At 47.8% G+C, this 24318-nt stretch overlaps 1 protein-coding gene across 6 annotated transcripts in view; it reads left to right on the plus strand.

Annotated features, from left to right (window-relative positions):
• Positions 1-6068, plus strand: part of Atg5 (autophagy related 5) — a 90387-nt gene extending 84319 nt beyond the window's left edge. For all 6 annotated transcript variants that reach the window (NM_001399021.1, NM_001399020.1, NM_001014250.2 and 3 more), the window contains 1 exon segment: positions 4725-6068. In NM_001399021.1, the coding sequence (NP_001385950.1) occupies positions 4725-4861 (137 nt within the window). In that variant the 3' untranslated portion in view covers positions 4862-6068.
• The last annotated feature ends 18250 nt before the right edge of the window (positions 6069-24318 follow it).

The raw sequence follows: 24318 nt of genomic DNA on the forward strand, positions 1-24318 counted from the left end.
TGTTAACCTTCTTCCTGCTGCTGGCGGTGGATCAGATTGTGAACTCTGACCTATGTGACACCTTTACTTCCTATATAAGGAAGTCTCTAGATATATATAAGGAATAAGGTTGGTCATCCACTCCCAGGGAGGCAATTCAAGGGTCTGAACTCCTAGTGTGTCTGCTGTAGCACTGTCTGCATGACTGGCCGCTCTCCTCAATGTCTGATTATACCGTTGTGTGCATTTATACATGTATACATCAGTGTGCCTGTACTTTTCATTAGTAACTCAGCCAATAGGATTTTTCCCCTTTTCATTTGTTTCTGTGTACTTTTACCATTGTCACATAGCCAAAACATTGTGCATACACACACGCGCGCGCGCGCACACACACACACACACACACACACACACACACACACACACACACACACACAGTGTTCATTTTTGTTCTTAATGTGTGCATGTATTTGGGAGGTGGAGGGTAATATGTACACCATGTTGGGACCAAACCCAGGCCCCTGTTACAAGAACAGAACTGGTCCTGAGCCTTGGGGTGTTCTTTCCAGACCGTGAATGTATTTTCCCTGAAGTACAGCCACACTGACACTGCTCACTGTAAAGTACACTGGCTTTCACTGAGGAAAGGCATAATACTGCATGTGTCCTTTTCAGAACCGGGAGCCTCAACCTTCATACATGAAGGAGGTTGGAGCATGGAACCGCAGTGCCACAGGTGAACCCTTCCCGTGTGTGACAGTCCCAGAACCCTGACCTGGAAGGTTCACCCTGCGGCATTGTTGGGGTCAGAGCCTTTGAAAGGGCTGTGGCTGTGACTGGCTGCTGCCTTCTCTCTTGCCCACCACCTGCTGGTATCTCCAGCTTCAGCTTGGCCTCAGAACTGTGGGAAATGATTGGCCTTCATGAATGGTTGTGTTTGGTCTAAAAGCACTTCAGCCTGAGACTGAACTGGACCAAGCTCCAGGCTGGGCACGGGAACATTGGGCTTGTCGATAAATTTGACTGTAAACCTAATACTTCAATTTCATTTTTAAATTTTGCTAACTATACCATAGTTCAGTAAAATACATTTTTTAGAAAATTCACATCACAAATGGAAAGTTAGGGCAGAGTCAGAGTTCCCTGAAAAAGTGAGACGTGAGTGGTCACAGCGGCTTCTCTTGATTATGGCCTTCAGTGCTTGCTTAGTTTACAGCTTCTACTGGGTGAGCTTTCCCTGGGGAGACAGCTGCCTTCGGCTCATCTCAGATGGGCTAGCTTGATGGGCCAGTGGGATGGCTGTGAGAAGTCGTCTACCAGTCTAAAGCTCCTCAGGGAGGGGCACGCCCTGGAGCCCCTCCCCAGCTCTGTGCTAATGGGCCCAGTCTTGTAGTCACAGACAGTCCCAGAGGGCAGTGGCCAAGCACCGCCACACGCTGTTTAGAAACTCCAGTGGGGCTGGGGTAGTGCTTGCCTCACAAGCCCTGGTTTAGTCGCCTGACAACAAAAGGCCAAATCCCAGGTGGGAGAGGTGTGCAGTGCAGTCCTCAGTCAAGACTTCAAGTATGAAGCCTCCAGTCTCACTGAGAAACAGGCCTGGCTGTCAAACGTGTTGACTGGCAAGCTCGTTGGGCTTCCTTTCTGTTGTTAGAGGAAAATATGACTTAATTCACTGGTCCTCCCTTTGTTAGTGTAATTGCCAAATACCCAGCGGTGCCTTGTTGTTGTGTACGGAAGCCCAAAATAAGGTGAGAGCGTGTGCACTTAGTGTCCATCTGGACTCCCCTGAACTTTCACCTTCACCTCACTCGCTCCAGCAGCTCCACAGTTGTACACCGCCTAATGGCAGGGGTGGCCATCGCATAATCCCAGTGTGCCAGCGCCATGCTAGCTGCTAGGACCTCCGTGAACAACAGGGGCTTTGGTTACAGTCCCAGGGAATCCCGCCCCGTCCCAAGTCCTCTGTTCACAGTTACTCTTAGAGAGAAGCCAGAAGGCAAAGCAAAGGAGAAACACTGGTGGAGTGTGGGTCAGGTGCGTGCTGTGACAGCGTTTCCCACCGCTGTCTTCTCCTGCCTTTCTTTTCCTGTCTTGGAGATGGGGTCGTAGTCTTAAGAGTAAGAATATTCAATGCGGGATGCCTTCAGATACTGTAAGAACTGCTGTCTGGACTCTGCCCCAGGTGCTCCGATTTCAGACTCGAGCCAGCATGCCAGCCAGGCCTTAGCTCTTCTTCAGTAGTTCTGAAGAGACGTGTGGCCCAGCCCATCCAACTTAGGAGTCCAAGTTCAGAACAAATTCATGCAAGCGTTAAGAGTCACCCATTGCAGCTGGAGAATCAGAACTCGCCTGCCCAGTGCACAGTCGCCCGACTCGGCAAGTTTGATGCAGCTACAAGGAGTCTGATGCTCTCTGGCTTGCACGAGGGACTCAAACTCCAGCTGCTCGAACGGGATTGGCTGGCTGCCTTGTCGAGCACGTGTGCAGCAGTGGACGGGCACACTCGAGTGAGTTCACTCTGGTGTTCGATGTTGCTTCAGGAACCTGCTGAGGATGAGCAGTGACCTGTTAGTTTTTACTCTCAGAAAGCAGCGGCTGGCTTGAGAACCTGTACACAAAAGGAACTTTTACTCTTACCACGCTTTCAGCTTTTGACTCACTTCTCAGTAGGAGGAAATTCTGAGAATATTAAAATAACTCAAAGAAATATATAAGACTATTAAAAGAACCATACTGGAAATGTTTTCAGATATTCTAAGAAAGATTTCATACAGTAAAACCTTGGCAGTATAGACTTTAGAAAGGTGAATCGTTGCAGACAGCCTGTGCTCACCTGTCTTAACGCCAGTTCTTCAGTCTTCCCAAAGCCTGGGTGCAGTGCTCTGTGCTCTGTGGAGACGCTTCTCACCAGTATTCCGAAGCCGCCCACTGAGTTACTGTATTAGCGCTCTGAGTTCAGCTGCGTCAAATGAATGTCTGCACAGATGCGGCAAAGCTGGCTAAGGACTGAAGAGGTGGCCCAGCCTTTAAGTGTGTGCTGCTCATTTAGGAGGACCCAGGTCACATCCCAGCCCCCGTGTTGGGCAGCTCACAGTTGCCTGCAACTCCAGGTCCAGAAGGTCCGACATCCTCGTCTGGCCTCTGGACCCTCACTACACATACAAATTCAGATGCAGGCACACGGACATTACCTAAGGAAGAGAAGTAGGGGTTTTTTTTGGGGGGGGGGGTTGTTTTTAAGATGGCCTAGGGAAAGGAAAGCAAGAGAGGCAATTTTTAGGTTCCAGGGTCCCAAGAGTGTGCTTTGCCCCCAAAGTTAATGCTGCACTGTGACAAGGATAAGGGGAAGCTTGGTTTGGTCATGTTCAAAAAACGGTAACTGATAGCATGCTTATCAGGATTTTAATTTACAAGTTCTCTTTTGACTATAGTGTCTCCCTATCTTCTGTTGCTTACCCACCCTTCTGCCTCTGTGGGAAGGATGAATGTTTCTTTAAGGCCTCTGCTTTCATGTGCCAGACCTTACACAGTGGGGCTGACCAGCCAGGCCCTCCCAGACCTTACACAGTGGGGCTGACCAGCCAGGCCCTCCCAGACCTTACACAGTGGGGCTGACCAGCCAGGCCCTCCCAGACCTTACACAGTGGGAAGTAGAACAGAAACGGTAGCCGCAGCTGCAGTGCTCCTGTCCAGCAGAGCGTCTGGCAGTCTTTGTCACTCGTCCCCAGGATGCTGAGTCACTATTGTATTTTGAGGGCACTGTTAAGGAGTTGTACCATAGGGCAGCAAACAGTTCGTTGTTTTCCTTTATAATTCTGGTTTGGTTCGGAGAGGTTGTTTTGGAGGGGTGCTCTTTACAGTGGGGTTTTGTTACTAAAATTGGGATTTAAAGACATTAATTGCAGTGTCCTTTAACTGTTTGTAGCATTTGAATTCATTTCAGTGGAGAGGTGGTTGCCCACATTTCTTGGTATGAATGTGAAGGTCAGAAGACGACTTGGGGGCCTAGGTTCTCTCCTGCCGTGTGGGTGTAAGGGATCCAACTCAAGACCATCTGGTTTCCAGCAAGAGCTTTTCTCTACTGAGTCCCGCAGCAGGCCCTATAGTCCTCTCTTAATTAGCAAGCAAATATTAGCAAACACCGGTCAGGCTTTGTGACTCAATATAGAATCTTCAGGTCAAATTATTGGTTCTCTCAGATCACAGCTCTGACTGTGCTTCTCTTTATTACTTGCAACACTCTGGGAAATAGGTGAGCACATCCAGAGACCAGCAGAGCCCCAGCTGCTAACAGTCTCAAGCCCTGGTGGGATGCGGGATCGTTGCTGCTGTATTTGAGGGTGTGTTGTGTGGCCTTCCGCAGAGGTCCCATTTTTAACAGCCTCCTGTGGTGGTTTTTAACTATGTGCCTAGAGTATTTTGGTCAGTGGATTCACCCTGCTGTTTTCTCCAAGATGGTTTCACTAACGTCAATCTCAGGCAAGCACAGTAATTAAGAAAGAACAAACACTTTCGCAGAGCAACAGAATTTTTATCAGAATTCACTGCAACCCTCAGGTTTCTGTTTAGGATGAGACATTTTGCAACATTTAAACTTTCTCCTTGTCTTCGTTTCCTGTTGAGGGGATAAAAACAAGTCTGAAATCTTACTTAATTCAGTAAGGAATCTGAAAAGGCGATGCATCCTTTTCTCTGAGGTTTGCTTTTCTATTGATTACTGTTGGGTTTCTGTCTTGGAACAGACGGAGAGAAGAAGAGCCAGGTGATGATTCACGGGATCGAGCCCTTGCTGGAAACCCCGCTGCAGTGGCTGAGCGAGCATCTGAGCTATCCAGACAACTTCCTTCACATCAGCATTGTGCCCCAGCCAACAGACTGAAGGCCGTGTCCTGCTCACTGGATGGAACCACCCGCAGTCAGGACACCGAAGCATGACACCCTTGCTTCCCGTCAGGCTCAGTGGAGGCAACAGAACCCCGGGCTGCTGCAAGCCAAGGCGGCAGAAGATTCCATGGGAGATAGGGCACCGGCAGGGCTGAGTGTGCTCCACCACTGCGTCAGTAAACCTCGCTGACAGGCAGGACCACGCAGCCTCTCTTCTCGGGAACTGCAGTGCGCACGCTTTTGCTCAGTGAAAACATTGGAAATGTGCCAGTTCGTGTCTGATTAACAAATCAGGGGGTGTTTCCTAAGGTGACGGTGGTCGGACCTTCGGCTGGAGAGTGGAAACACTGGTTGAATTTTCAATAGAATTAGACTTAAGAAAGTAAAAGAGAAATTCTGTTATTAATAACTTGCAGTAATTTTTTTGTAAAAGATCAAATTACAGTAAACCCGTCTTTCCTTAATGAGAATTTCCTGTTTACAGTCAGTCTATTGGTATGCAAACAATCTTGTAACTTTGATAATGAACAGTGAGAGATTTTTAAATAAAGCCTCTAACTACGTTTGTCATTTAATAACATACAGTCTGTCACTTTTCAGGGACCTCCTGAATCTCACACAGTAAGCCTCTTTCTACTCTGTTTCCAGTGCTCACTGGTGTAGCAAGGGTGCAGGGCATAGGGGAACTCGTCTCAGGAGCTCTCACAGGATTCATTACTGTGACTTGAAAATCTGTCTTCTAGATACTAAAGTATCAATAATACTCTGTCTCTGCTGTCCTGTTGGCCGCTGTACACCTGTCAAATCATAGTATGCCAAGTATCTGTCTACAGAAACTCAGTATTTCGAAGCTCCGGTTCCTTCCCAGTGTCTGATTTTCCTTTTTCCTTTTTGGCTCCTGGATTACTGTGTCACTGTGGCCCCTGGCAGCCAGTCTTTAAAGCCTGAAGGTGGCCTGTCTCTAGACTGCAGTAGCTTTTCCTTATCATTACCAAAAAAACATCCAGAAGTGACTGGAACTCCTGCCACAGTAAGGGAAGTTCGCTGCACTCTCCCGATGGCTGCTTGGAGACTCCTGCCATTGACTGTGAGCTAGCTTGCTGTCCATATTGAATGTCAACCCACCTGAGTATGCTAAAAGATGATATCATAAAATAATGGTTTTAGATTTAAAAATAAAGGTGAATGTTTTCTTATAAAAATTATGTGGTGGCTCGAATGAGATCCTGATAGTGCTCCTTGCCTCCTTTCTCCTCCTCCTCTCCTCTCCCCTATCCTTTCCACTGCCCCTGCCCTCCCCCTACCCTCTCCCCCACCCTCTCCCCCTGCCTTCTGCCCTCTCCCCTTGCCCTCCCCCTGCCCTCTCCACCTGACCCCTCTCTCTTACCCTCCCCAGCTTATGGTCTTCACTGATTTCTCAGCATATTTTTTTTTCTACGAAAATGAGATAAAGTTGGCCAAAGAACAGCTACCCCAGGAGGGAAGTTGTAAGCATAATAATAAAATAAATAACACTGAGTTCCAACCACAGAGAAGTGGAAACAAGCAGGAAAACATTGGCTGAGAGAACAGACGTGCTTTTTCAGTGACAGTGGGGAAGATGCTGATATTAGTTACAGAAGGAAAGCTCACCGACTTGTAATTTGCACGACATTGGTCTAAATATGAGTGTTCCAATTATGAGTGCTGTCCGTCTGCTCAGTGTGGGTGGGGATTTTCCCCTCTGGAGCTTTGACAAACCGAGGAGAGATCTCTGAAGGACTGTGAATGCCAGGGAGTACCTGTGAGGTGTGGTCAGAAGGGTAACCATGGCAACTTTACAGGTGACACTGGGGTAAGGGGCACTAGAGCTTCTGACCCCCAAGCCACCACTGACCAGCCTTCCTAGTTCTTGCTGACAGGAGCCCCTGAAACCTGGTAAGCTAAGGGCCCAGTGACCCAAGAAAGAATAAAACCAGGAATTAGTACTAGCTAAAATACCTAATTTTCATTTGAACATTTAAGTTTTATGTCTTACTAAAAGCCCGGTAAATACATTTGCCTTCATTCCTAAATGTTGGAAGCGAACTCTGTACAGAGCAAGATCAGGCTTCCCTCACCCTCAGACTACAGAGAAGATGAGGGATGAAGGAAAACGGCGAACAGGTTACAGGTCTTCACACCCTGAGGACCAGAAACAACAGTAATGTCTTGGCCTTCCTGACAGGAAGGAATTTCAAGCCTAAGTCACCGCTTACCATCCATCATTGGCTGCTGGGAACTTTCATGACCTTCCTCCGACTGTAGATAGCCTAGTAACCTGTGGGAAGCCCGCCCCAGTGATTCGGATACACAGTATGTTCCTAGCTGTGAGGGAGAAGTGTCCCCTAGCCACACTGTGATTTTCCCATTCGGTGAAACTGAGTGGTTTACGCTAAGGAAAGAATTTGGGTTTAACACTGAGCAACAAGCTTTTTTTTTTTTTAATTGGGGAGGGAAGCGCCCCAGTATGAGCAGGAGTGGATGCTCTCCTTCCACTGTAGGTCCCAGAGATAGAACTCAGGGTGTCAGTCTTGGCAGCAAGCACCCTTGACCACTTAGCCGCATCTTACTGGTCCACATGCTACGCTCGCTTAAAAATCTACTCAGATAACCTATCTTCTGATTTTCAGAACTGTGGTACACGTAGCTCGCGCTGGAGAATGCCAGGTTACATTTTACCACGTTGTTGATGCTTAGTTCTGAGAGGAGTCGGGTTTCCTGTTACTTGTGGCATCATCATTCAAATGACAGGATTAAAATCCCTGGGCACTAAGGGAGAAAAACCAAACGAGATCGTATTTGAAACCGGTCTCGTTTGTACACGACCATGGTGGTGTAGTTGTTCACAGTACAGGTTCTATTCCTGTGTTTTCTTCTGTTGTTTTTTTTTTTTTAATTTTTTTTTTTTTTTTTTTTTGGTTCTTTTTTTTCGGAGCTGGGGACCGAACCCAGGGCCTTGCGCTTCCTAGGTAAGTGCTCTACCACTGAGCTAAATCCCCAGGATGTTGTTGTTTTTTAAGTCAGGGTTTCTCTCTGAATCCCTGGCTATCTTGTAACTCTGTGGACCAGGATGGCCTCGAACTCAGATCTGCCTGCCTCTGAGGAATGGGATTAAAGGCGTGAGCCAACTGCCCTCTTTGTTTTTGGATATATTCATTTGGCCTGAGGATGAAGGAAAAAGAAGCTTGTATCCTATTCAGATTACTGGAGAGCAAGTGACACCCTGTAATGACAGGTCGTCTTTTGTGATACAGAAGTGACAGGCGGGTAGTGTGAGCAACACTGAAGCTTTGATGGCTTTTAGGCCAGCACATGTGGTGGGGATGCTCCCTCCAGCTGGGCAGCAGTGGGAGGCCCCAGGACCTGAGAGCAGACAGCATTCTTCAGTGTGCTGTGTTGCAAAGCCGCCAGGCTCACAGGTATGTGAATTAATCCCATTGCTGCTGAGCTGGCCTTGAACTCTGTGTGTAGCTGAGAGTTCCCTGGAACTTCTGCTTCCTGCCTCTACAGGATTACAGGTGAGCATCGAATGTATTTTTTTTTCAGTAGGATATTTTCAGCTTGCCTGTCTAAATCAGAGCAGCCATAGAGAGCTCTTCATGATGCTTCGCGTGACTGACAGATCCTTCAGATGTCCTCCAGTACAAATTACATTTGTTTCTCCAGATGTGCTAGTAAATACACTAATGTCTGGTATTACAGGACTGACCTTGCAATCCCAGTCTGCGTTAGACATAGCGAAGAAACTCACTGGATTCATGGGGTTTTAATACTGAACCCTTTTAATCTTGAATGTGTTCAGATGATTGATAACTGATAAAGGTGGGTCTGGGAATTTAGGACAATTCGGTGTGCTCTAATACCTCATCCGACCCTCTAAAAAAGGGCTTGGTGAATGGCTTTTTCCTGTCCCCAGTCACAGAGCCAAAAACCTGTCTATGAAAAGGCAAAATTAATGGCTAATGACATTTTTAAGTAGGTCTTGTGTTCCTGTCAGTTACCAGCTACAAAAATAGGACAGACCCTGTCATTTAGAAATCAGTGTACAAAGTTCAGTTGGTTGGGGCTGGCATCACCCGTGGAGACATGCTTACTCAAATCTGCTCTCAGTAGGAACCACCATGGACCTGGTCCCTGCGTCAGCCCACATTCGTTTTAGCTGTCGTGTCGACCGCAGCGCAGGCCTGTTGCAGCCTCCCTCTGAGCAGCTCCTCAGTTGCTATTCTCAGCAAGCATCTGGAGGTCTTCATTAGTCCTGACCTTTTCACAGGCGAGTGGTTTGTGTCGAGTTCAGGCTGGAGGCGCCACTTCTGAAAATGAGAGTTGTCGAATCCCAGCATCTCCCTAACCCCTGGAGTTGGAGGAAGCGACTTGAGTTCAGAGTGTGAGTCTTCACCCCCCCTTCCCCACTTGAGGCAGCTCTGGCTGTTCAGTGGGAACTCAAGCCTTCGAGAGGGCATCTCCAACCATTTCTAGTCGCTCATTCCTTCACTGGATGTGTCCCATTTTGTCAGTGTCACTTCCAAAATAATTTACTAGGTTTACATTGAGTATCCGCTGTCTGCCGGGTGCTCAGGAATTTAGAGCCAACCCCTTTGCATGAGAAAAGGAATCGTTCGAGGTAGCTTTCAGACACTAGTGTATGCCACTGGTACCTTTGACCTCTAGCTGGCTCTGGACTAGCCTCAGGCAGCAGGAAGGCCCTGTGTGCTGTCAATGGAGCCTGATGGAATACTGATGCGTTTATAAGAGGATACCGTGGGGATATGTTCTGTGGAGGTATGAGGTATGGGAAATGGGGTGGTACCTCAGTGGGCCCAGGCTGAGACATCCTTCCCCTTGAGGGACCAGCCACAGGACAGTATAGTATAGAATAGTTTACTCAGGTCATGGAGTGGGGAGTTAAGAGGGTTGGAGGGAAGGGGTTGGGGATTTAGCTCAGTGGTAGAGCGCTTGCCTAGCAAGCGCAAAGCCCTGGGTTCGGTCCCCAGCTCCGAAAAAAAGAACCAAAAAGAAAAGAGGGTAGGAGGGAGAGAGAGAAGAGTAGAGGCTGGCCTTGAGCACTGGAGAGAAGGAGGGAAGGGAATGGGAAGAGAGGGGACAAAGAGGGAAGAGGGTAAGAGTAAGAGAGAAGCAAGAGAGTGAGGAGGGGGCAAGCAGCCCCTTTTATAGTGTCAGGCATACCTGGCTGTTGCCAGGTAACTGTGGGGGTAGAGCTTAGACAGAATGCTAACACAGTAACACAGGTTGCCTCTTTTCTGTTGATGGCTGACTCTTCTACAGAGATAGTAACTATGATTTGTAGAACTGTGTCGACTCCCTCTCGTTTTGTAAAGATTTAGGGAAGCTTCTCATCCTATACCTACCAGCCTTTTCCTGACCCTCTTACCCACATCTCCCGCTAAAACGTCATCCCGGGGTTTGAAGAGATAACACAGCAGTTGGGAGCACTGGCTGCTCTTCCAGAGGACCAGGGTTCAGTTCCCAGCACCCACATGGCAGCTCATGCCTATCTGTAGTTCCAGCTCCAGAGGATCTGGCACCCTCAGACAGACATATGCACGCAGTCAAAACATCAGTGTGCATGAAAATAAATAAGTCATTTTTTAAAACACAAATATAAAATGTTATCCTGGTGTCTGCATTTCTCTAACATGACTCCAGTCGGTGTTTTAAAGTTCACTGCTATCTGAAGTCTCTCAGGCTTCAGCGATGCCAGTTCTCACGTCTGCAGATGTCACTAAGGTCTGGGACAAACTGTAAAAGGTGGTTAGAGCGCCAGTCAGCCTGGGCTAATTGGTTTGGGAGCAGGGCAGCAAATGAGACATTAAAAATGAGGTGAAGCAAATAAGGAGGGGATGGAATTAGCAGCCAGCACCTCAAACCCAAGAGTGAGGTGTGTGATTTTCTTTCCTGGCCTCATCTCTCTAGGTAGGCCTTGAAATCGTGCCTCTCCTGCGCTGGCCTCCTGAGAAGCAGCACCCAGCAGCTGCGTGTGGAAGGAAGCCATTGCTGCAGGTGCACTAGCTGATGTTATGTGCTAGACGGATTCTGGAGTTTAGAGAAGTCCGTGCGACATGCCCAGACATCTAGGGAAAAAAGTGTCTGGGAAGGCAGTGGACAGAACTTAGCTTCAAGGAAATATTTCGAAGAGGCGACGAGAAAAGCTATCCAGGCCGCACAGGAAGGACTAGCTTCGGGCTGTGGGGTTGACACTGGCTGGATTTGACTGGGGCACGTTTGACAGCTGACCACACCTTGTTTCATTCTTCACTTTCTTTCTACTCACCGCACCCTGCAGCTTTGCTTATCTCGGCCCCTTCTCAGTTTCCTTCCCTTCTCACCTTGAGTGTGGTGTCCCCCGGCCTCTTCCTCTATTGTACTTGAACTCATCCCAAGGCTCTTGTGTTGTTTTGAATGTGTATGTGTGGGGCCTGGGGGCTCTAATCCCAGTACTTGGAGACAGACGCTGGTGCACCTCTGAGTTCAAAGCCAGCCTGACTACATAGTTCCAGGAGAACCGGAGAACCAGAGCTATGTAGAGAGACCCTGTCTCCAAAAAATAAATAAATAAATAAATAAATAAATAAATAAATAAATAAACAAACAAACAAACAAACAAACAAACAAAATAAAGAAGTGTTTGCGCTTATATAGAGATGCTGGAAGGCATGGGAACCAGATAGTATCAGATCCCCCAGGACTAGTGTTAGAGGTAAGTCTGAGCCACCCTGCGGGTGCTGGGAACTGAATACAGGTCCTTAGAGCAGCCATGGTTCTTACCTGCTGAGACATCTTCCCACATGCACATGAACGCTCTTGTTATCACCAGCACTGACCTCTGCACTCCAAATAATATTCAACCACCTACTGGACATCAACATCAGATGTATAGCAAGTTGTACTTGAGTGTCAAAGCAGAATTCTTGACTCCACTGCCTCAGACACTCCCCCTCCGCCCCCGCAATCCCATTCTTCCACATCTACTCAGCTCTGTGGTCCTAAAATATGTGACTCAATGGAACCACACACTTGCCCTTCTCACCCGTACTCCGTTCACCAGGAAGCCTCGGAGAGTCTGTCGACCTTAAAATATAACACAACTATGAGAGTCCGTCGCCCTCTCTGCTGAAACCCAAGGTTCAGCAGCCAGACACCAGCTCTTCCAGTCCACTGCAGTGGCCTGGAAGTCCGAGCCCAGTCAACCGCAGGCGAGTCGGAACCGGTCGGAAGCCATTTGGTATTCCCTAGGGTACCCTGCGCAGTGCGATCAAAGTAACACGGAAGCGTGCATCAGCTCTCTGAAGTTACTTAGGTCTCCTGCCCGTTATGTGGAGGCCTCCCTGACCTGGAGTTGGCTTCCGGCCTTCACATACACGTCCCCACTTGTGTTAATTGCTCCACAGCTGTTCCTTGGTAGGATCTAAAGAGCCAGAAAGACGGGTTAACACAACGCTGGGAAGGTGGCACTTGGAGGCAGAGGCAGGTGGACCTCTGAGTTCAAGGCCAGCCTGGTCTACGGAGTGAGTTCCAGAAAGCCACAACTACACAGAGAAACCCAGTCTAGAAAGACAAACAAAACAAAAACAGAAACGAAGATTCATTGAGTAAATAAAAATAACGTTTACTAGAGGTCTAGAGAGAGGGGCGGCTGCTAAAGGGACTGGGTTTTCAGCGCGAAGGGAACTTTGGAGTTTGAGTAGTGTAGCAAAGTGCGCGTCAGGGGAGAGAGGGAAAAGGCAAATGCTGAAAGACAGTGCTGAAGGAAATGCAACTTTACAGAGACCCAAGGTGATAATGAACCTTTGACTTTGGCAAGTAAATACTCGGGGACCCTCGAGAGAGCTGTTTTGAGCTGAAAACTGTCAGGCTGCAGAGATTTAGGAAAAGAAATGAGATTTGGTGATGAAAAAAAGGAGGTTAGAACCTAGCAGTAGTGGCGCACCCTTAATCCCAGCACTCTGGAGGCAGAGGACGGTGGATCGGTGTGAGTCTGAAGCCAGCCCGGTCTACAGAGCGAGTTCCAGGACAGCCAGGGCTACACATAGAAACCCTATATTGAAAAGGAGCCTGGCAAGGGGGAGAAGGAACTGAGTTTTATGCGTCCAGGAGACCAAGGCATCATGGGGAAAAGGGAGGAGCCAATGGGATTTAAGAGTGATGAACGCACCCTTGGGGGAGTGAATGGTCCAGGAAGGGAGGGTTTGGACAAGTTTCACTATCGAAGGCCTGAATGATGATTCCTGCAGTCTTTCCTAAGACCTGTGGTCTGAAAAGATCCCCTTGGCCTTTGTCACTGAAGACGCCGTCCAGCTTCCACCAGACAGTTTGACTGAATGGAAGTCGTTCCCACCGCTGGTCAACAGGCAGGGATGACCCTGTGTGGGGTTTGTTTGCTTGCACCTTTCTGTGGATCGGGTGGGGCGGGGTTCAGCCCTTCCACCCACGCCCAAGTGATACTGGTGCTGCCGGCCCTAGATCTTACCGCCTCGGTTCCACAAGACATCCCCCTCCTTTCATAATAACAGCAACGTATCTTTCATGTTTGGCCTAACCTTACAGTGAAAACACGTACTCACCCAAAAACACACAACAAGAAGTATTTTTAGAGAAGGCCTCGATTCTTTGGAATTTGAATTACACTGCTCTGGAAGCTGAGAGACAAAGACACTACCTAAAAGCGGCACGTGATCTTGATGAAATAGTTCCCTGAACTAAAATTCTTAATTGTTGGTTGTTTAAGGAGGGCGAGTTTCAAATTTGAGATCAATGATTTCAGTTGCTTACTAAGATTGTATGGGTTTTGTCGTTGTTGTTGTTTTGGGAGAGGTGTTTGTTTCTGAGACAGGGTTTCTCTGTGTAGCCCTGCCTGGCTGTCCTGGAACTCACTTTGTAGACCAGGCAGGCCAGGAACTCAGAGATCCGCCTGCCTCTGCCTCCCAGAGCTGGGATTAAAGACGTGCGCCTCCACTGCCCAGCTCTCTGCTTTATTTGGTAAGAGATGGTTTTAGAGCATGTACACTGAGCAAAGAAACGCTTATTCCGTTGTCGGGGTGCACTACGCACACTGCCTTGGGTATGTAATCTCAAACCCAGACATCTTTCCTGCTTCGGCCTGAGGTACAAGACACACGGCCATGGCTAGCAAGAAATAGTAACAGAAAATGACAGTGTGTGCTGTTTACCAATCCAGGACGTATTTTAAAAGTTGTTTGCTACTGTAGAATGTGAGCTACCGTGAACCTGTGGAGTTCCCCATACCTCTCCGCCACTTCCCCTCCTTACATCCCAAATTACTACCGTGTGTTTATCACAACTGACCGCTATGGTATATTATTGATAACTAAAAGGCCCTATTTTATACTGATCCATGTGTCCACAGTCCTAAGATACCACATTGCATGGGAGTGGTTTTTCCTTGTTATTTTTTTTTTATTTAACCTCCAGAAATTTCAACAGATATGCAGTATATATATTGACGTATCCACCTTCCTACCTGCCGCCACGTTCCCCAGGATCCCTAAACCCACTTCCCTTTAACTTAATGTCCTCTTTTTTTATTAATATTAGAACCTTCGAGTCCCACTGACCATGTACACATGGGTGTGGGGCCGTGCACTAGAGTGGCCTTCCCTCAGCAGCCCTCAGCTGCCGATGGCGCCTCAGTGAGGACCCCTCCTCAATCTGCACCGGTTTCCTTCTCTCCGTCATCCTTCTGCTGTGTGAAGGTTTCTAGTCTTCCTGTCCTCACCGATACAGACAGTATCAGGCAGTTCTGTTGTGCCCTGTCCTCTAGGTGAGCACTGTCTTCTAGGTGAGCTTGTTTGGTGCTGGTTCTGGGAAGACGAACACTCCAGCAGTCTCTCTCACCCTGCCATGCATCCAAGTACATCCTGGTTAACGTCATGATGGGCTCGGCCTTGAACAGAGCCAGGGTTTTTCTTCCTGTCTGCCAGCTCTGCTACCGTGGACTTAGAGTTGTCTGTATCCCCTCCCCGCCACCTCTGTGGCTTGAAAACCAGCATTTCCTCTCCTCGATGTGCAGAATTAACTCCACCTTCTTAAGGGTTATTATCTAGATGAATCCTTTGAAGTTCATTTGGGAGGAAACTGTGACTTCTGCATTCGTTTATTTAAAAGAACCATCTTGTTATATGAATATAAACTCAAACATTTAATGCCTTGCATAACAATCTGGTAAGTTCTGTGTTGTACTGCTCAGAATGTTACAATGCTGGCCACCAGGAGGTTTCCAGTTGACTCCTGTCATGCACCTCTGTCCTTTTGCCTGCGAGCAGCTTCGTACTTTCTGACGTTTAATTATGTATCCTCGCCTCAGCCCTAAAGTTCAGCACTTCTCCAAGGAACCCTGGTTTCTTTTGTTGAGAAGATTTGTTTTTTAAGTCCAGACCCCACCCATCTACTCACTCAGTTGGTGACAACTGCATTCTCCTCTGATGCTATCAGTGGTCCAATAGCTGGACACCCGGGGGGAGGGGGTTGGAGGGGAAAAAGCAGATAAATGCCTGCACTGGAAGCTAACTCGGGGCTGTGACATAGACAAGGAACAACTCTTAGCCAAGAAATACATAATTATAACTCTGATATATTCTCTGAAGGAAAAACAAGGGCCAACTGGCAAAGATTCAAAATACCCCAGGTCTGTGGTCTAGTTTAGATCAGGTACTTAGAGAAAGTCCCGGTGAATGGCTGACACGTAAGGAGAAGCTGGAAATGAGGAAAGATAAGTCATTTAAGAGCAGACTGGGGAGTATTAGTAGGTCAGAATTGCTTCTCAAGGAAAGGAATGGGGTTGACAAGATAGCTCAGTGGGTAGTGGCATTTGCTGAGGAGCCTGAGTTTGATCCCTGAGACCTACATGTTGGAAAGAGAGAGCCAATTCCAGAAAGTTGTTCTCTGGCCTGCACTTGCCCACCAACACACGTATTCGAGCATGCCCAGATACACACAGATACAAAATTTCATCTTACTCGCTTTATTATCATGAGTTTATGAGTGAGAACATCACACAGCTAGATTAAGGTAGTCAAACACTTGCCTGGCCCCAAGCTCTGTGTCTCGATGGGTTCCTAATCTGTTAGAATGTATAGTCTGAGGCATTGGGTCACACTGAGATTTTACACTTTCACTCTAACTTACACTTTTTATAGATTTACGCCACCAAGAAAAAACTGTAACAGAGTTGAAACAATTAGCCTTACGTCTTCTTTCCTAACTCAGTTGTCCCTTTGCCGGCATCCCAACCTTCCTTGTCACCTAGCATTGCCCTCTTTTTTGGTCTCCCTTCTAAACCTTCTCCTATACCCAGCCAGCTCTTTACGTAGAGCAAGTCTATGCTACAGTCTAGACTGCATGGGAAAAAGAAGCTTTGCATGTAGGTGACATCACTTAATACTACACATCCTAATCCCATCTGTTTTCCAGCAAGCTTTACTTTTGCTTTGCAGACAGATTGTATTCTGTTTGTATTTGTACCGTTCTTTACAACTTAAGTGCACTTTCAAAAGGAATAAAAATGCCCAAAGTGTTATCTTACAAAAAAGTCTTATTCCCTCTATGGGTAGATGTGTCAGTTAAAGGTGATGTCTTAGGGTCTTAGTTACTGCTGTGAACAGACACCATGACCAAGGCAACTCTTATATGGACAACATCTAATTGGGGCTGACTTACAGGTTCAGTGATTCAGTCCAGTTCCAAGATGGGAACATGGCGACATCCAGGCAGGCATGGTGCAAGAGGAGCTGAGAGTTCTGACTCTATCTGAAGGCCACTAAGAGAATACTGACTTCCAGTCTAGGTTGAGGAGGATCTTAAAGCGGGCACCCATAGTGGCACACCTACTCCAATAAGGCCACACCTACTCCAACAAAGCCACACCCACTTCCACAAGACCACACCCACTCCAACAAGGCCACACCTACTCCGACAAAGCCACACCCACTTCCACAAGACCACACCCACTCCAAAAAGGCCACACCTACTCTGACAAGGCCACACCTCCAGATAGTGCCACTCCCTGGGCCAAGCTTTATTCAAACCACCACAGGTGGTAAAATTCAGTTATGTTTTGTTCTAAAGAGATTATGATTAAAAATAATAATAAAGCTGGAAAGCCGCTATTGAGGCAGCAATAAGAATAGGCAGACTGCTCTGAGGGGAGAAAAGGCTTTTTTGAGAGTCTGAAAAAAGGCCAGTGTGCTTCTGAGGAGCATGGATAAGGAGAAGCCAAAGATGGAGGGAGACAGTGGCCACAGAGGCCACACCGGGATTTAAGCTGAGGAAAAAGGAAGCCACTGAACCATTTTTATTGCTGTTGTTTTATGCTTTGTTCTGCTTGTTGTTCATTGTTGTTTCAAGCCAGGGCTTTTCAGTTTTCTAGCCCTGGCTGTCCTGGAACTCAACATGTAGCCTTGGCTAGCCTTGAACTCACAGAGATCCACCAGTCTTGGCCCCGAGTGCTAGGATTAAAGGCATGCACCACCATACCTAGCCATTTTTAGTACATATCTTCTTAACTTTTTATTGACACCTTGTGAATTTCACATCATGCACCCCAACCCCACTCATCTTTCCCGTCCCTTCGTCATCTTCCCTCTGCCCTTGTAACCTCCCCATCAAAATAAGACAAAATGAAAGACTCCTTTCAGATATCCTGTTGTTGCCCTGTGTCGTGGAGATCCTACAGCTTTTGGATCTGCAGGACCCGCCCCTTCGTGTGTTCCAGCATTCACAGATGAGACAGACGTTGAGGTGGCCAATTCATAGACCTGGATATGGCCTGGGTGGTGGTTGATCTGGTCAATGCCAGCTCTCACACACCCACCACAGGGTAAGCTCTCCAGCACTGCCCTGGCTACCTCACCCAATGCTGCAGCCAGAAAGGGGCAGGGCCAACTCTCCTGCTCTCTAGCCTCTCGTTTATGCCCACACTACCAGGTGCCAGCTCTCCTGTGCTCCACAGACGAGGTGTGGGACACGCCCTCTTGAGCACTATAGCCAGCCAGGGACAGGGACAGTTTGTTTCTTTTAAAATTACATTTAATTGTGTGTGTGAGTGTGTGTGTGAGTGTGTGTGAGTGTGTGTGAGTGTGTGTGAGTGTGTGTGAGTGTGTGTGTGAGTGTGTGTGAGTATGTGTCAGTGTGTGTGAGTGTGTGTGAGTGTGTGTGTGAGTGTGTGTGAGTGTGTGTGAGTATGTGTCAGTGTGTGTGAGTGTGTGTGAGTGTGTGTGTGAGTGTGTGTGTGTGTGTGTGTGTGTGTGTTGCCAGTTGGCTCACTATGTAGATCCCAGGGATTAAATTCTGGTCATTGTACTTGAAGGCAGGTGCCTTCACCCACTGAGTCACCTCCACTTCCCCAGTTAGACAGTTTAGACAGAGAAATATGGACGTCTTAGATCTTTTCAGTTGTTATAGGAGAAGGGAACAAGAGAGCAAAAGGCAGAGTAAGTGGCTTTTTATCATGGTCATGTGAGGAGTCACCAGGTCATATTTTTGTTCTCTGAGCCCCTCGAACATGCGTGGAGCCTTGTGTGCTACGCAGGCTCTGACTTCTGAGCTAAACTTCTAATCCCAACGATTTCGATGTGAAAAGATTACATGGCTCTAGTGAAAGGGGAGAGGAACTAAGTCATACTCGGAAAACGGCAAATCTTGCTGATAGACTGGGGATGGAGGGATGGAGGGGAGAAGTGATTCCTTTACATGTGTTGCCCATATTTCAAGAGAAACTAAGATTGAGTAAAATCTCAAAAAACAGTTCTCTTCACAGACGTTCAAGCCTATATGACTTCTAAGTTACGATGTCAAATGTCTAAGCTGGGAGAGTCCTCTACCAGCAAATAAGAGATGGACGCAAACCCTTGGGACTCAAGGCTCTGTCTGGGATCTGGTAAGGAAATAATGGTTCCACACAACCTTCTGCCTGGCTTCATATTATGTGAAGAACTGAGCAAAGCAGGATCCTTCCTTGACACCCTTCTCGTTACTGCTGGAGACCGATGCCTACGGGTGTCTGACCATCCCCCTCAACTAGTGTCCCCCGCAGAGGACAGTGCCTTTACCTGTCGCTGTGGTGGGACTTTCGGAAGAGCATTGCCTTTGTCTAAGCTTGGATGAGATGAGGCAGGAAACTGAAACAAAACCGGATCTCAGGAATAGAAAGATGGAGTCTCTGGGATCCGAAGCAGGAGAGGGATGTGTGTGCCCCAAACTAGTGCCACATGTTAAGGGACTAGTTTCAGGCTACTAGAGGGCCCAGGCAGCAGCCAGATGTTACTGGCCTCTGGCAGTGTTTTTACTGATTATCAGGTTTTTGTGCGACAGAAACTCAAACTATCTAAGCAAATTGAGGGGTTGCCTTCACTCGTATTCCGAAAACTCGATAGTGCCCTAGTTTTTGGGCACCACGTCTGTTTCATGCCTGAGCACTGCCTCTCCTGTATGCTAGCTTGGTTTCCAGGGGCATTTTGGGAATGTGGACCTTGAGTCCTCGGCTGGACCAACAAAGAGAGATCACCTCCTCTGGTAATACAACGGAGACCCAGAGATGCTCGTTTGCAGAAAGGCTAGCAAATGTTTGCTCAAACCTCATTGGTCAGAACTGAACCAATCACCTGTTCTGATGCATACTGTGATGGCCATCATCGTTGCAGGTTCCCAAGGGAGGAAGTAAGGAGGAGCTTTCCTGGGCTGGAGAGATGGCTCAGTGGTTAAGAGTACTGACTGCTCGGAGCTGGGGATTTAGCTCAGTGGTAGAGCGCTTACCAAGGCCCTGGGTTCGGTCCCCAGCTCCGAAAAAAAGAACCAAAAAAAAAAAAAAAAAAAGTACTGACTGCTCTTCCCGAGGTCCTGAGTTCAAACCCCAGCAACCACGTGGTGGCTCACGTGATGAGATTTGATGCCCTCTTCTGGTGTGTCTGAAGAATTTATAATAAATAAATAAAATATTTAGGGAAAAAAAGGGATTTAGCTCAGCGGTAGAGCGCTTGCCTAGCGAGCGCAAGGCCCTGGGTTCGGTCCCCAGCTCCGAAAAAAAGAAAAAAGAAAAAAAAAAAAAAAGGGGAGGCGCTTCCCTGGTAACATTAGGGAGAAGTGGGTTCATTACTGAGTACAGGCCGAGGTAGGGCAGGGGTAGTACAGAGATGAGTGTGTCATTCTTTCTTTCTTCTCGGGTAGGGGAACACGATCTTCCTGGCTCTCCCAAGTGCTGCTGGGATTCTGGTATGGCCACCGCTCCCGATGGTAGATAAGAATCTTTCTGTTCAGAGCCCCCTGCGCTGCCTACTTCTGGCTAAGTCACCTCTGCCACCTCATCTGAAAAAAAATGTGATTGAAGGCCAGGCTTGGAGGCTCGTGCCTGTGATTTTAACACTCGGAAGGTTGAGGCAGGAGGACTGCCTTGAGCACCAGGCTAGCCTAGGCTACGGAGTGAGTACTGATCTGCGAAACAAAACGAAACAAAAACAGAAATGTAATGGCAACCCCTTAGTGAGGATTACATTCATGCATCAAAATATAGGTTTGACCCAGCACTTACATGGCAGAGGCAGGCAGATCTCTTGAGTTTCAAGGCCAGCCTGGTCTACATAGGGAGTTCTGCTAAATTGTGAGACCGTCTACAAACCAAAAAAGGAAGGAAAGAAAGAAAGAAAGAAAGAAAGAAAGAAAGAAAGAAAGAAAGAAAGAAAGAAAGAAAGAAAGAAAGAAAGAAAGGAAGGAAGGTACTTATGGGGGGATGGGTGAGATTATATATTTGAAAAAATAAAAATCGGATATGAAGTATTTTTGTTGGGTATGAGGCAAGTCGGGGCCCATCCGGTGTCTTCACGGCAAGCAAGAGGACTCATCGGTTCAGAACCAACCCTAGGCAGCAGGTGTTCAGGGCCGGGGTGGTAGAGTTTCAGCTTTGATTTTTCTATGAACCTGCTGGGTTATTAACGTGTTGCCCCTGTTCTCTTGTTTAAGAACCGGTTTCATTTCTAATGACACAGCACCATCGCCCCATTCCTTGATTTAGTCACTAGAACCAAAACTGAAGTGTGGCTGGTTTCGTGTTGTTTTTATAGCAGTTAGTACAGAGAACAACAGGCTCCTGTGAAAACAGATGTGTTCGCTATCTCTCTCTCCATCTGCTGCCTCCCAGACTCACAGCCAGGCTCTGCCAGAGCCTGGGCCTCAGCGTTGGTTCTTGTGGGAGATGCTCTCCGGAGGACAAGAGCCTGGCTGCTCTTTCCAGAGCCCAGGGCACCTCTTCCTCTCTCCCCCTCCCCCTCTCTCTCCCTCCCCCTCCTTTCCCCTCCGCTTCCCCTTCCTCCTTCCTCCTTCCTCCCCTTCTCCTCCTCCTCCATTTTTTTTTTTTTTAAATAGGAAAAGAGCTCTACCCTCTTCCCAAGCATTTCACAGCATTTTACAGTTTGGAAGGGAGGAGTATCAGAAAGAGACCATAGTTGCTCATTGTGAACACCCAGGGGGTTGTTCGTTTGATGGGCCTCCGTTAATGCAAAGGTCTCCTGAGCAAGAGTCGTTTCCAGTTCTCTGGGGGAAATCCTCACGTTAATGGTAGCACAAAAGCTGTCATAATGAAGCCATGCTCTCCTCTCAGAAGTCTCATCATTGGCAGCCTTTCCAGAATCGGGTTTAAAAGTGAGTGTTTACAAACAAAGAAGCAGCAGCAGGCTAAGACTGTAGGTAAATTAGCAAAGTGCTCACCCAGCACGTGATAGGTAGGCCCCCGGGGTTTAATCCCCAGCACAGACTAAGTCAGGCAAGGTGGTGCACGCCTGTAATTGCAACGTTTGGAAAGACCGGAAGTTGAAGGTCATCCTTAGCTTCATACTGAGTTTGAGGCCAGCCTCAGGGGCATAGACCCTCAAACTAAATAAATAAATAGAATAAAATGAAATAAAAAAATTTAAAAACCCAAAACGAAATAACAACAAAAACAACGCCCTGACTTTACATGTCTTCATATTTAGGAATTGCAGAACACAGAGCCCTGAGCTAATTCCTGTGGGCTAGTCAGATTTCCCGTATATAAAACACAATTAACAGGAAATGCCTCGCAGGAGGAGAGAAGACTTCATGTGAACAAGAAACTGGTACAATGCATGACAGTTTGCACCCCATAAATGCCGGCTGTCCTAGGCAGAGGGTGTCACTCAGTTGGTCTGTGCTTGCCTGTCATTCATAAAGCTCCGGGTTCCATCGCCAGCACCACATAAAACAAGGCACATACACATACACTGACACACACAGACACACAGAGACACACGCACACTGACATACACACATATACACAAACACTGACACACACAAACACACACTGACACACAGACACTCAAACACACACTGACATACTCACATACATACTGACATACAAACATACTCAAATACACTCAAACACACACTGACACACACAAACACACACTGACACACTCACCTACACACTGATATACAGACACTCAAACACACACTGACATGCTCACATACACACTGACACATAGACACACTCAAACTCACACATTCACACACTGGCACACACAAACACATACACACACACTGACACACACACAAACATATACACATACACTGACACACTAACATACATACACACTGACACACAGACACACTCAAACACACATATACAAAGACACACAGAGACACATTCACCCACACACTGACACACAAATACACACACAGACATATACACACACTGACACACTGACACATACAGAGACACACTCACACTGACACACACATATACAACACACACTGATACACAGACACACTCAAACACACATACTCATACACTGACACACTGACACAGAGACACACATGACACAGTGACACACACAAAGAAACACACTACAACCTCCAGTCTCCTCCAATACCTGCCTACCCTTCACCAACTTCAGTTTTCCCTGCCACCTTTGATCTCAAGCTGTCCTCTGAAGTCTGTTTCTGTCCAACCTGACTGATGAGGGTAAGCCTGGCTTTCTTGCAAGCCGGTCTCTTTCAGAGTTGTCTACTTTTGTTTGCTGCTTTTTAATGGTAAGCATGACTCCTAGGGAATGCTAATTTTAATAGCTTTGTGAGGTCAAATGCCATATTGTATCAAGCCAACTCGCCAGGAGATTGGCTTGAGTGATGGGGACTCTCCACTTTGGTTTTGCTGTGCTGTTCTCAAGACCACGTACTGGACCTTCCTAGTTCTAGTCTAGTTGTCAATTTTTCATATTTGACCAAACTGTTTACCTTAATCCCCCATGTTTAAGAAAACTCTGTGATGTTGTCAAGAAAGCCATTCTCCATTTAATTTTTTCTCCCTTTCATCTTCCATTGGCATTTTCTGACTGTGTTCCCTGTCCGAGCAGCAGCGTGGCTGTTCAGTGCTCTCCGTGTGGACCTTTTATCCCCCTCCCAGATTTCAGATTTCCAGAGACCCAAGCCAGGGCTCGGCACCACTCCCGACATGACGGGCTGAACACAGCCCATTTGGGGACTCCGGAGAAGGTTCTGCCAAGCACGTGGCTCTCTACTTTCCCTCGTGTTATCTCCAGAAAAGCCCCACAAGCTCCTTCTGTCTCAACCCAGGCCTTCTTCAACAAGCAGAGACAGATTTAAGGTGAGGGGTGTCTCCGGCCTGGAGCTGGGATCTCAGGGTGACTCGTCGTCAGGCAGGGGTTAGGGCGAGCTTGGCTCCACCCTCGGCTGGAATAGGACATTTTCTCAAGCAGAAGGTCTAGTCTACCTCATCGCGCTCCTTTGTCTGGTTTCTTCCTCCTACCCAGTCTCCTCTGCCTGCCTTCCCGTTGTTTCCCTGACTGACTTCCAGGCCGCCCTCCCCCATCCCATCCTCATGCCTTCCCCTTACAGTTGCTCGATCCTCTGTGCGTCTGGGAGGTTTCTGTTCCCTCTTGTTCTTTTTCTTTCACTTTCCCCCCGCCCACCCGTCGTTTTTAACAGTGTCATCATGACTTACAGTGTGGGAACATGGAACCCATTGCCTCCCACGTTACACAGCCGTCTCCCGATTCTGTGTGGCCAGCATTCTTGCCCTTCCTGCTACGAGGGCAGAATCGATGCCCCACCACTTCCCAGATGCCAAGAGCCAACTCTCTCCGAGTCCCGCTTTCCTGCCCGCTGCAGAGGGCAAGGTGGTGGGGCGGAAGGTGGGAGGGCCACAGAAATCACTCACAGCGCCTGGCGGGAGCCGGCCAGTGTGAAGTGGGCATGAGCCCCGGGGTCAGCTCCTATCTGAGAGCACGGGAATTGGGTCGCGGGGAGGGATCTGAGTAGAATGACGGGCTGCAGGGAGGGTGAGGCTGCTTGTACAACCGAGAGCAGAGGTTTCTAGTGCTGACATATATGACTGTCTTCACGATCGACAGAACTCAGATGAAACATGCTAGT

This window comes from Rattus norvegicus, chromosome 20, assembly GCF_021556685.1.
Source record: "Rattus norvegicus strain SHRSP/BbbUtx chromosome 20, alternate assembly SHRSP_T2T, whole genome shotgun sequence".
Lineage (NCBI taxonomy): Eukaryota > Metazoa > Chordata > Mammalia > Rodentia > Muridae > Rattus > Rattus norvegicus.